The sequence below is a fragment of the Podarcis tiliguerta genome, assembly GCF_965153285.1.
Source record: "Podarcis tiliguerta genome assembly, chromosome: W".
NCBI classification, from domain to species: Eukaryota; Metazoa; Chordata; class Lepidosauria; order Squamata; family Lacertidae; genus Podarcis; species Podarcis tiliguerta.
Genome location: NC_139552.1, coordinates 9700799 through 9714660, shown reverse-complemented (window position 1 = coordinate 9714660; position 13862 = coordinate 9700799). Strand labels below are relative to the sequence as shown.

General features: G+C 39.0%; 1 protein-coding gene across 1 annotated transcript in view; it reads right to left on the bottom strand.

Annotated features, from left to right (window-relative positions):
• Positions 1-409: 409 nt before the first annotated feature.
• Positions 410-13862, bottom strand: part of LOC310668789 (putative helicase senataxin) — a gene marked incomplete at its 3' end in the record, with an annotated part of 486105 nt that continues 472652 nt past the window's right edge. The window contains exons 4-5 of the mRNA XM_083422117.1: positions 1105-1276; positions 410-416 (exon numbers count right to left, since the gene is read on the bottom strand). Of these exons, the coding sequence (XP_083278243.1) occupies positions 410-416; positions 1105-1276 (179 nt within the window). The remainder of the gene's footprint in view (positions 417-1104; positions 1277-13862) is intronic.

Sequence of the window (13862 nt, the reverse complement as noted above, 5' to 3'; positions counted from 1 at the left end):
GTCAAAGAGAACAACAACTACCAGACTTTTAGAAGACATCTGAAGGCAGCCCTCTTTAGGGAAGCTTTTAATGTTTGATGTATCACAGTATTTTAATATTCTTTTGGAAGCCGCCCAGAGTGGCTGGGGAAACCCAGCCAGATGGGCGGGGTATAAATAATAAATTATTATTATTATTATTATTATAAAGCAGATTTTTTTAATAACTTGGAAACAAGACTTCTGGACTATTTGGATTATAAATTGATTTTGATGGGGGACCTGAATGGAGTTGCATCAACGCTTATGGATAAAACACAGACACACAAAGTAATGAATGCTGGCAGATTACCAAAGGTTTTTTTTGAAATGGTGGACAAATGTGACCTGTCAGACATATGGAGAGTGAGAAATCCAACTGAAAAAGACTTCACGTTCTATTCAGATACAAATCAAACAGAAGTGGGGTGCTTCTTGCCCCCATCTTTGGACAGTGTCCTTCTGGCCCCATTAAGACTTCCTCTAAGTCATTTCTAAAAAGATTAAACAATGGGGGGGGGGGGGGAGAATACAATCCTATCTGACCCCTCTTAACATTGTGATTTTGTTAGAGAGTTGCCCCAGCAACCTACATGTTGCTATCACTATATAAGGCTTTTATAAGGTACAGGAGTCTCTTGTCCTCCATCACTGAATACAACTTTGACCATAATTTGGATCTAGGGATGGAGTCAAAGGCAGATTTTAGGTCCATAAAGGCCATATATAAATGGCCTTGGAGTGGTCCTAGTATATTTCTCTGCTAGGTGTGACAGCACAAGACAGTGGTCAGATGTTGAGTACTTCGTACGGAAAGCAGCCTTGGCTTCAGAGGTTATGTTATTATCCTCCAGAAATGTTGCTAATTTAAAGCAAATGAAATGGGCATATAATTTCCCCATTATGGAAAGCAAACTAATTGGCCTATAGTTGCCAAGATCTATAGGTTGTCCTTTCTTGTAAATTGGGACCACAATTGTATACTTCCAGCTAACTGGGATTTTACCTGAATTATTAACCTCTGTGAAAAGAGAATGTGCAAACTGCTGTATTTTAAAAATAATAATAAAAGGATAAAGGACCAACCTGATGCCACTTTGGCGAATAGTCTCTCTTGCTTTCTGATAGCTCGCATTGTTGACAATAGTTTGAAATGCCTGGATTGGATCAATGACCTGTCCCCATACTTTAGACCCAAGCTTATCCAGGATCACCATGAAACAGTGGAGCGCAGGCCAGAAAGGATTGATGCTTTCATCTAAAAAAACAAAACAAACAAAAAAACAACAAATCAAAACATGCTTAGATGGGAAATAGCACTTAGAAGACAATAAAAACATGTAAATTTAAAAACAGTAAAGAAAAACTTGTTGGGTACAAGAGAAAAAATGTAAAAATCCAGTATCAGGCAACACCTTTTATCCAGACCAACCAAAACTTCCAAAAAATAAGTGAACAAGTTCTTTGGAAGGCTCCATCAGGTTGAATTTCAACCGAGGATCATTCCACGCCAAATCACAAATCACCTGATTTTAATATTTGACCGTGCTCTCACGACTCAGATTTTCTTCATTTTTTTTTTTTATGAGAATGCCAGGGAGGAGCAGGAACAGGCAGAGGAAGGTGCGCAGGAAGTGGCGATTGAGTGAGCAGAGTGATCTGATCTCTGAGTGATCAGAGGTACTTATTACGAAGAGCATTCACAAGCCATCACCACTATGAGATAACCTCAAATAATTTTTTTAAGATTTTTTGGTCCAAAATTGGGCACAGGAGAATTTTTTGAAAATTTCAATTTTTGTGCGATTTAGGCTAATGCAATTTCTGTGTCAGTTTAGGAAAAACCTCCTGTTTCGCTTATTTTTCAGCCGATTGGGCTTATTTTGGTATCAAAAGAAAGCTAATTGTGGTCTCTTTCAAAATAAGGTATAAAATGGTATTAGGTGCCACAGAAAAAGGTCACCAGCCATTCAAAGTGAATTTTTGTCATTTTATTCCCGGTATGTTCAATAAGCCATAGCGCACAAACCACAATTAACACGTGTATCATACTTTTGTTGTAGAATGGGCTAACCATGTAAAAATAAGGAGGATGTTTTTTGTGGTTATAAAATAAATTGATTTTGAAGGGGTTTTTTACCCAAAAAAAATTACTTTTTTGGACAGGTTTATTTTTTCAAAAAATATTTTTTATTAATTTTTCAACGCAAATATACAGTCTTATCAAAATTTCCACAAATTTGACTCTGTTTGGACTTCCTTCAGCTTCTCTGACAATCATCCATATTTACCTCTCAATTACGCATTTCTTCTATTTATATTGCCGTTAAACTTCCCTCCCACTTCTATTTCTTTTTAACAATATATCTCAACTTTCACAGTGCTTCTTGAAACCCCACTAGCGTTGTTTGCACATCACATATACTTTTCAGATATTCAACAAATTTCCCCCAGTCCTCGATGAACTTTCGGTCTCGAAGATATCTAATTTTCCCAGTTAGTCTGTCCAATTCTGCATAGTCCGTCAGTTTCAATCTCCATTCTTCTATCGTCGGTATTTCCTCGTTTCCATTTCTGGGCCAGTAGAATTCTTGCTGCTGTAACTGCATATTGGAAAAGTTTATAGTCCTTTCTTCTTATTTCCTTTCCTGTAACCCCTAACAGGAAGGTCTCTGGTTTCTTTACAAATGTACATTTTAACATCTTTTTCATTTCATTATATATCATCTCCCAGAAACCCTTCACTTTCTTACAGTCCAACCACATATGATAAAACGTTCCTTCTTTTTCCTTACATTTCCAACACTTATTACATGTCTTATACATTTTTGCTAATTTTACCGGTGTAATATACCATCTGTAAAACATTTTCATAACATTTTCTTTCAATGCCGTACAAGCAGTAAATCTTAGATTTTCCTTCCATAGTTTTTCCCAATCCTCAAACTGTATATTGTAACCAAAATCTCTGGCCCATTGTACCATTACCAATTTAACTTCTTCATCTTTCATATTCCATTCCAACAATATTTTATACATTTTTGACAAAATTTTACAATCATTATTTATCACATCTGTCTGAAACTTTGAGTCTTTTTCTGCATAACCACTTTCTTTAATGTCTTTTTTAAACATTTCATTAACCTGAAAATAATGCAACCAATCATAAACATGTTCTCTAACTTGTTCGTATGGATTTAGTTTCCATTTTCCTCCTTCTTTGGTTATCAATTCACCATATGTAATCCAATTACCTCTCATATTTAATTTCTTTACACTCATAACTTCTAATGGGGACAACCAGTGTGGTTGAACTCTTGGTTCTAGTAGGTTTTTATACCTATCCCATATTTCTATTAGTGAACTCCGGAATATGTGGTTCCCAAAGCCTTTATGAATTTTCTTCTTTTCACACCATAAATACGCGTGCCATCCAAATCTGTTATCAAATCCTTCTAAATCTAATAACTCCTTATTCTCTAATTTTATCCATTTTTTTAACCAGCAGAGACATGCTGCTTCATAGTATAGTTTCAAATCCGGCAGGGCGAAGCCTCCTCTTTCCTTTACATCCGTTAATAACTTAAATTTAATTCTCGGCTTCTTGCCCTGCCAGATATACCTTGAGAGCACTTTTTGCCACTCTTTAAAGATTACTACCCCCTTTATTATGGGGATAGTCTGAAACAAGAATAACATCTTTGGAAGGACACTCATTTTTATCGTAGAAATTCTGCCCCAGTAAGATAGCCTCATTCTGCCCCACACCTCCAGATCTTTCGTTATTCCTTTCCAGACCGGTATATAATTATTCTTAAACAAATCAATATTTTTAGGAGTTAACCAAATTCCTAAATATTTTACCTTTTCCACCACCTCTATCTCTGTTCTTTGTTGCATTATTTCTATCATACTTTGATCCATATTTTTTGCAATCATTTTAGTTTTCTTCTTATTTAATCTAAACCCTGCCACATTTCCAAATTTCTCAATCTCGTCCAATACTTCTTTTACACTTTCTAATGGTTCTTCAATCGTTATTACCAGATCATCCGCAAAGGCTTTCACTTTATATTCATTTTGACCAACTGTCACCTCTTTTATTCGTTCATTTTGTCTCATCGTCTTTAGAAAAACCTCTAGGACCATTATAAATAGCAGTGGTGAGAGTGGACATCCCTGTCTAGTTCCTTTTGTTATTTTTATGTCTTCTGTAGTCACATTATTAACAATCAACTTTGCTTTCTGCTCTGTATAAATTGCCTTTATCCCATTGAAGAACTCAATCCCCACATCCATATACTCCAGATTCTTTAGCATAAAGTCCCAAGCAATATTGTCAAAGGCCTTTTCTGCATCTACAAACATTAATATAGCTTGTTTCTCATTCCTGGCAGTCAGATACTCCAAAATATTAATTACATTTCTTATATTATCTTTCATCTGCCTGCCTGGAAGGAAACCCGCTTGATCTTTATGAATAATTTCTTGCAATATCTTTTCCAGTCTATTCGCTAAAATCACTGCAAATATTTTGTAGTCTGTATTGAGCAGTGAAATAGGCCTGTAATTTTTAACTTGTGTTAAGTCTGAGTCCTGTTTAGGGATAAATGTAATGAATGCTTCTTTCCATGTTTCCAGGATGTCTCTTTCTTTTAAAATGTTATTCATAACTTCTTTCAATGGAGTCATCAAAACATCTCTCAGTTCTTTATAGTAACCTGATGTAAATCCATCTGGTCCTGGGGCTTTCCCCCTTTTCAGTTCCTTTATAACCTCTTTTATCTCCTCGTTTCCTATTGGGGCATTCAGTTGGCCTTTCTTTTCTGCCGGGATCTTCTGCACCTTTTTTTCTTTCAAAAATCGTTCTATTTTCCTCATATTATTTCTTTCTCTGTTTTTATATAATTGTCTATAAAAGTCCAAGAATCCCTTTCTGGTTCCTTTCGGATTATCAATCTCTTCTCCATTTACAGTAATTTTGTTAATTGTATTTTGCTCCTTTCTCTTTTTGATTTGCCACGCAAGCCATTTACCTGATTTGTTCGCGAATTCAAAGTTTTTTTGTCTTAACCTTTTAATATTCAGTTCTATTTCTTTATTTATGATCATTGCAAATTGTGTTTGTAGGGTCTTAATCTCTTGTTTTATTTTTACATTATTAGGTTTTTTTAATTAATCTTTGTTCATTGTCCATTATCTGCTTTAAGATTTCTTTTCTCCCTTTTTCTCTGTTCTTATTCTTTAATGAATTCTGTTGAATGAAGAAACCTCTCATCACTGCCTTGCTTGCGTCCCATACTACGCTCATCTTCGTACCTTTATTACTGTTGTCCACAAAATACTCAGTTTCTTTTGTGCTTTTTCTATAATTTTTTGATCATCGAAGAGATAATCATTAATTCTCCATCTAAAAGTTCTTTCCTCAAGTCCTTTCAGTTCCATTTTTATTGGATTGTGATCCGAGATTATTCTTGGTTGAATCTCAATTTGTAAAATTCTTGGAGTCAATTCATTCGAGACCCATATTTGGTCTATTCTTGACATTGACTGATTCGGTTCAGAAAAAAAAGTAAATTGTTTCTCGAGCGGATGTCTAAGTCTCCAAATATCGATCAAATTGTAATTCTTAACCATAGAAAAAAAAGTTTTAGGTAATTTTCCTTCTTTACTTAGTCTGTCTCTTAGTCTCGGTCCAGTATACCTGAAGGAGCGTCTCCACCCCCATCGCTCTACCCGGACACTGAGGTCCAGCACCGAGAGCCTTCTGGCGGTTCCCTCACTGCGAGAAGCCAAGTTACAGGGAACCAGGCAGAGGGCCTTCTCGGTAGTGGCGCCCTCCCTGTGGAACGCCCTCCCACCAGATGTCAAAGAGAACAACAACTACCAGACTTTTAGAAGACATGTGAAGGCAGCCCTGTTTAGGGAAGCTTTTAATGTTTGATGTATCACAGTATTTTAATATTCTTTTGGAAGCCGCCCAGAGTGGCTGGGGAAACCCAGCCAGATGGGCGGGGTATAAATAATAAATTATTATTATTATTATTATTATTATTATTATTATTATTAGTCTGTCCATTTCCAATGAAACTACGCCGTTCATGTCTCCCATTACTATAATTTTCTGGTCCATAAATTCAAATAGCTTTTCTTCTAGGATTTTATAGAAATCAGTCTCATTTCCATTAGGTGCATAGATCCCGACAATTATCAAACTTTCGCCTTGCCATTTGATCCGTACTGCTATAATCCTTCCTTCTTCATCTTTGAAGATTTGTTGTGATTCAATTTTACTTTTAATATATAGAGCTACCCCTCTTTTTTTCTCTTTGTCTGAAGATACAAATTCATTTCCTAGTCTTTTATTAATCAAAATTTTCCTGCGTTTCCTTGCAACATGTGTCTCTTGTAAACATATAATGTCCAGATTTTTCTTTTTTAAGAATTGTTCAATTTTATTCCGTTTTTTCCCCTCATTCATCCCATTAATATTCCAATTCCATAATTTTAGGGCCATGATGATTTCCAATTAAATAAGTTTGGTTTTCTTTTTACTTTTTTATACTTTATCTGTCTCTTCTTCTTCCTCTTCTTCTTCTTCTTCTTCTGCCTTTTTCTCATTCTCTTCTTCTTCTTCCCCCGATTCTGATTCTTCCTTGGCTCCTGCTCCTTTTTCTGCTCCTTTAACCTCTTCAACATCTCCATCATCTGCTTTTAATTCCTTATACCTTCTCAGAAACTTCCCTGTTTCTTCTGGACTCATCAGTCTGCGCTTTTTATTTTTATAAAAAAATGAAATTCCCTCTGGAAATTCCCATTTGAATTCCACGTTGTTTTTCTTAAGGACCTGCACCAATGGTTTGTATGGGTCTCTTCGTTCCAATAGTCTTATTGGTATGTCTTTAAAGATGATTATGTAACTTCCATCTATGTAAAGTCTTTTCTCTCTGTTCTTCTGTAATATCAAATTTCTCATTTCCCTATCCTTGCAGGCAATTAAACAATCTCCTGGAAATTTTCTTGTTTTAGTTGTTCTTACTCTCATCCTAAATGCATTTTGTACTGATTTAGCTACCTCTTCTATTGGTAACTCCATCCATTGGGCCAATTCCGAAATCAGTCTCTCTTTAATATTTTCATTCTGTATCTCCGGGACGGCTCTCAACCTCAGGTTAACTTCCCTCTGTCTCAATTCATTCATGGCAATCACGTCTTTAATCTCTTCTTGTGATTTATTTAATTCCAACATCTCGACTCTGATCCTCTCTTCCTCTCACCTCACTTCCTTCATTTCTTGTTTCGTCCTCTTAAATCCCTCCTGTTGCGTTCGCAAATGTGCTGGTCCAGGGGGGAGGTTACCGTGGGGCGAGGTCCAGGACCTGAGTCGAGGGTCGGCAGACAGTCCTCCATGGGCGAAGCGGGGTCCACAGCAAGGAGCCGGGCAAGGACAGGAACTCTGGGGGAACCGGACTGGGTGCTGGCCGAAACAGCTCTTCAACGACGTTGCTCCCGCAACCTGGGACCGGGCTGACTGGCCTTTATCTTCTCTGAGGCCAGGGGCGGCCCCGGCCCCCAGGAGGCCCACCTCTCCTGGCCTTAAGGCGAGCACTCCTCCTGGGAGAAACCAGTTCCCTCCGCCTCTCTGCCCTGAGCCTCTGCAGTTCAGGAGAGGCTGAAGGGTTACTGGACCCAGGGGGAGACTCACCTGTAGGCACTGAGTCCTCAACCACCTCCGGAGCCAGAGTGGATTCACCTGGTGCCTGCTCCTGAAGATACGGCACAGGTGCAGGCGCTTCAGAATCAAGGCCCTGCCCCAGTTCAGCCGGCCCTGGAGGCAGGGACTCCTGTGCAGGCTGGGATTCCTCCGGTTCAGCCTCTGAATCGGATTCCCAGGCCATCACAGCAAAGTAAAGGAAGGATTGGACCCTGATTAAAAACAAGACACAAGGCTTTGACCAGCAAGGCTCTCGGAGAAAGTGCGTAAACCACACCCCTCACCAGGCCATTTTATTAGCAAAAGAATCTTTTACACAGTGCTCGTAAGAACCAATCATATTTCCTCTGAGCATTTCATCAAACCCCACGTGGGGAAAAAGTTACACTACAACACTAATTAGCATGCATATATTTTGGGGTAAATAAGTTGAGAACTACAAAGGGGTGGTAAATAAGTTGAGAACTACAAAGGGATGCATCTGGCAACCCCAGAGCTGAGAAATAAACATGATAAGAAGGATGGCCAGAAAGACCAGATCACTACCAACTTCATGTGAGATCTGTTTCCTGGCTCCAAGATTAACAATTTAAGATTATATATTAGAAAACTACATCAAAGTAACTTGCCTACTATCTTTATGGCACAGGATGCCTGCCTGGCGAAGCAACTGCTGTGTACTGCTGTGTATGTGACGTGAGGAGAGAGAAATGGGCAGTAGAGTCAAAAGGGCATGAAAAGGACACAAATGTAGAATCTTATGGGATTTAATCAGAAATTATCGTCAATATATCAAACCCAGTCAACACAACGCTTTCATCGTGGACACGATGGCTTGATGTATCTTTTATAATTCCTCATGGTAATCCCATCTGACCCCTACACCCTCCTCTAATGTTTGAGTTCTCTTAGAAACCTCTTTTATTTGTCCTTTAAGTTCATTTACTGTCTCATCAATTTTTTTGTCCATTTTCCCAATCTTATCGTCTACTGATTCTAATTTTGATTCCAAGTTCTTTTCACTTTATTTTATTTCAGCAAACATCCTCAAAATTTCTGCTTTAAAATCTGCTTCTTGCTTAGATCCTTTCCTCTCTGCTGGTGTCCCCCCATCCGCCCCTTTCTTTTCCTGATGTGTCATCTTTATTAAATGTTCTAACAATCCTCAAATAATAATTAAGTCCAATTTTTACACTTTATCAATTTTCCAATTTATAATTATAAAATATAATTTATCAGTTTTCAACCAAACCGTAACTTTAGGAACGGATGAGGAGTGGGAGATCAAGTGCAAAACCGAAACAGAACAAACTAGATCTTCTTGCCACCAATTAGGCTATTCCTCCAAATAAATTGATTCCCTGAGAACCATCCCAAAAAACAAAAAAACAAAAAATTATGTCCCAAAACCAACCAAAAACTTTTATATTCCAAATATATCCCAAATATTGCTCCAAAAAGCCAAGACTTCTTGCCAAAATAATCCAAAAGTACCTCCTGGGAAAGCGAGTAGCTTAAATCTAAATTAGTTCCAATGTCTGCCACTCAGCCGGATTATTTAAATGAGAAGGAAATAAAAATAGTAACGTAGGCCCAAAGGAAAAGGAGTTTCCAGAAATCTTCCCAAAAACCTTTTCCCAAGATTATATCCAATTGGCAACGTTTCCCAAAACTATATCCAAATGTCAAAATTCCAGAGGCGAAGTTCCAAAAAAGAAAAAAAGAAAACAATGAAAACAAGCGCAGATCACTTGCTAGTACTGAAGAGGCACCATTCACTTCTCAGTAATATATCCCTTCACCAAGAAGAGAGACATAAAAAAAAAGAAAGGTGCAGTATCTTGTTCCTTCCACTAGGGTATCAGATCCCCCCTGTAATATACGCTGTTTAAAAATTTAAAAGTTCCCAATTCTTAAAAAGAAGGGGGGCTTCCCAATTGCATATAGTAATGTACTTAGATGGCAGAGATTGCTGTAATCCTTTTTGGTAATAAAGACTTAAAGAATAAAGTCTAGAGAAACTTTGTCCGCTGTTTCCACCATACCGCCGTTCCAACAGAATGTTAGTAATGGAGTCGGAAGCTCCTTTTCCGTTTCGCAGTTCTTTGTTCTTTTAAAAGTGAAAGTAACAAAGCACTTTAGTTCTCTATATCTTCCTCCGTTGCATCAAAGACTTCAAACTTCCTCAATCTTAAACCTCTGTTCTCCCTTTTAGCTTTAGCAATTCCTTATTACTTTGTAACTTCTTAAAAAGTTACTTTTTAATAAAGTTCAAGGAGAGAAAAGAAACAGTAACCGCCAGCGGCAACTCACTTTCCCTTTTCCAGCTCTGCGCGCTGCGTTGCGTCTGTCCTGATTCCAGATGACAGCTGAACTCCAAATTTTTCTCTTTATATTTTGAATCTTTCCTTGATTTGTTACCATGAAATTATAATCCAATTAGGTCCGAATTTCTTTTATTTGAGAATGGAGCGCTTCTCTTGCAAGCTCGGGGCTTCGCTATTCGGGTGTAGAAAATGGCTTACCGTAGCCCGCTGCCCCGCTCTGCCGTTCTCTTCGCTCCTTCTGGATTTACCTGACGGCCGGGCGGGCTGCTCCTGGCTTCGCTGGGAACCTGTCACTCTGGATATCCCCCCAGAGATTAAATTTGGGGGCTACCGCGCCCTGTAGCAGCCCTTTTCATCCGAAATAGCACGGGACTCTCCTCAAGGAAAAATCCCCGCTTGCGGAATTCGTCGTACTTTTTTGGACAGGTTTAAAGTCTCTTTGAGCCTGAAATAACTCACACATTCGTGAGAATAGTTAAAATTGTACCCTCTGATGTTACAATGTCATCTGATATATTAAAAAAATTAAGTTTTATTGATTATTTAATAAAAACAAAATACGTCTCAGAGCCCTTGTTCATTTTATTGTGTAAAACACTTTTGCAATGATATGGTCAAAGCTGTTTTGTTTCCCATACATGTAATATGGTCAATGATGCTGTTTTTTAAAAATAAATTTTATTGGATTTTACAATTTTATATTCAACCAAATAACACAATGTAACATTTGTCATATAAAAAAAACACACAAAAACCCTTCCTCATGACTTCCCTCAACTTCCCCTTCCGGTTCTTTAAATATTTATTGTTGTTGTTGTTGTTTAGTCGTTCAGTCGTGTCCGACTCTTCGTGACCCCATTACTTCTGCTTAATTTTTGTCTTATTTTTATGATCTTATACCTCAATATACTTAAATCCCCGCGACAGGGTGAACTCCCGTTGCTCGGTCCCTGCTCCTGCCCACCTAGCAGTTTGAAAGCATGTCAAAGTACAAGTAGATAAATAGGTACCGCTCCGGCAGGAAGGTAAATGGCGTTTCCGTGTGCTGCTCTGGTTCCCTAGAAGCGGCTTAGTCATGCTGACCACATGACCCGGAAGCTGTACCCCGGCTCCCTCGGCCAATAAAGCGAGATGAGCGCCGCAACCCCAGAGTCAGCCACGACTGGACCTAATGGTCAGGGGTCCCTTTACCTTTAATATATATGAGGCAATGTTATAATCGGGGGGGGGGGGTTAATGTTGCTGAACTGGATGCTTTTCTCATGGAGCAGCTTCAACAAATGTACTATGGATAAATGAATGAGAGTTGCAGAAATTAATTAAATCAATCTGAAGAAGGTGCAACCAAATTGATTTCTGCTCCTTGGGGCTTATCCACACTTACCAAGTGCCAGTGGTTTATTTAAAAGGTGGTCCCTCACCTGGGTTACAAACAGAGGTGGTATAGAGGTGAATTCTAAATACATTACTTCTAAATACATTACTTCTGGTAAATCAGCCACCATAGCCATTAGAGGGCCGTGAAAATTTGTGTCCCAGGCTTTTTAGACTCATCTAAAAAGACTCCCCCTTCATGGATCACTGCCTTGCCGTGGCGAAGGGGCTTGAATAACTCAGAGAAGCTATGAACTATGCTGAGCAGGGCACCCAAGATGAACAGGTCATAGTGGAGAGTTTTGACCAAACGTGATCCACCTGGAGCAGGAACCGGCAAGCCACTCCAGTATCCCTGCCAAGAAAACTCCATGGACAAAGACAATAGGCATATAAAAGCTATGACGCTGGAAGATGAGCCCCTCAGGTCGGAAGGCGTCCAACATGCTACTGAGGAAGAGCGGAGGACAAGTACAAGTAGATTCAGAGCTGATGAAGCGGCTGGGCCAAAGCCGAAAGGACGCTCAGTTGCGGATATGCCTGGAAGCGAAAGAAAAGTCCAATGCTGTAAAGAAAAATATTGCATAGGAACCTGTAATGTAAGAACCATGAACCTGGGTAAGTTGGATGTGGTCAAAAATGAGATGGCAAGAATAAATATTGACATCCTGGGCATCAGTGAACTAAAATGGACGGGAATGGGCGAATTCAGTTCGGATGATCATCATATCTTCCTGACAGTAAGAGCTGTTCGACAGTGGAATTTGCTGCCAAGGAGTGTGGTGGAGTCTCCTTCTTTGGAGGTCTTTAAGCAGAGGCTTGACAACCATATGTCAGGAGTGCTCTGATGGTGTTTCCTGCTTGGCAGGGGGTTGGACTCGATGGCCCTTGTGGTCTCTTCCAACTCTATGATTCTATGATTCTATGATTCTATGATATCTACTACTGTGGGCAAGAATCCCGTAAAAGAAATGGAGTGGCCCTCATAGTCAACAAAAGAGTGGCAAAAGCTGTACTGGGATGCATCTCAAAAATGATAGAATGATCTCGATACGAATCCAAGGCAGACCTTTTAACATCACAGTAATCCAACTTTATGCACCAACTACTGGTGCTGAAGAAACTGAAATTGAGCAATTCTATGAAGACTTACAAGACCTTATAGAAGTGACACCAAAGAAGGATGTTCTTCTCATTATAGGGGATTGGAATGCTAAAGTAGGGAATCAAGAGATAAAAGGAACAACTGGCAAGTTTGGCCTTGGAGATCAAAACGAAATAGGGCAAAGACTAATAGAGTTCTGCCAAGAGAACAAGCTTGTCATCACAATCACGCTTTTCCAGCAACACAAGAAATGACTCTACACATGGACATCACCAGATGGGCAGCATCGAAATCAGATTGATTATATTCTCTGCAGCCAAAGATGGAGAAGCTCTATACAGTCAGCAAAAACAACAACAAAAAGACTCACTCATTCCTGTGATCCAATGCAAGACTGTTAAGTAAGTAAACACTATATTTTAAGTTTACTTTATAAGATTATAAGTTGTTACCCTATTCTTTTTTTAAGAGGGAAACCAAAGGGAAGACAGTTTATAAGCTGGAATTGCTCAGAAGAGATAAGGTTTTGCAGCCTAGTTCCACAGCTTCTACATTTTGCTGCCAAATACGGGGTTTTAATACTCTGCTTAACCCACACACAGGAGATTGGACGGATAAATTGTAATAAATATTTCCTTTCCATATACTGTATAATATAATTATAATACATATAATGGGGTGGAGAACTGACTTGATGCTGAATTCATGGGCAACTTGTAACCCCTGCAAGTCTTCCATGCTGCCTACTGCAGGTGATCAAGCTGTTGCCTGACTGCAAAAATTTGCTGCCTGTGGAGGAGAAGTGTCCGGGTGTGTAGAGCAGGAGTATTAACCATGTATTACCGGATGATGTTTTACAGCGCCAACTTTCTGCTTTTTCCCCATTTGTCTTATGCTTTTACACTGATTGTTTTGCCGCAATGCCACTCTTAAGTGGTTTTCAACTTTACTTTTCATGTTAGCCGTTTTCATTCCAGAACAATGCCCGTCTTGTTTTGGAAATTGGGGAGAACTGAACTTTGGTTTAATTAATTTTGAAAAGGTGAAGGCTGCCAAAACACATCCAACTTTTGACTTGATAGGATTTCTAATCACCAGCAAATTTCTGCCAAACAGTATCCATATTTATTTCACACAGCGGTTTAGCAAACTGCTCTGTGAGGGGGATAAGGGAGGGAGGGGTGAAGGGAGGTGTGGTGGTCAGGTGTATGGGAAAGGCAAAGGGGTGGTAGCTATGTGTGTGTGTGTGTGTGTGTGTGTGTGCGCGCGTGTGTGTACACATACACACATGGATTCTAGAAGATGCCACAGAATTTTCCATAAT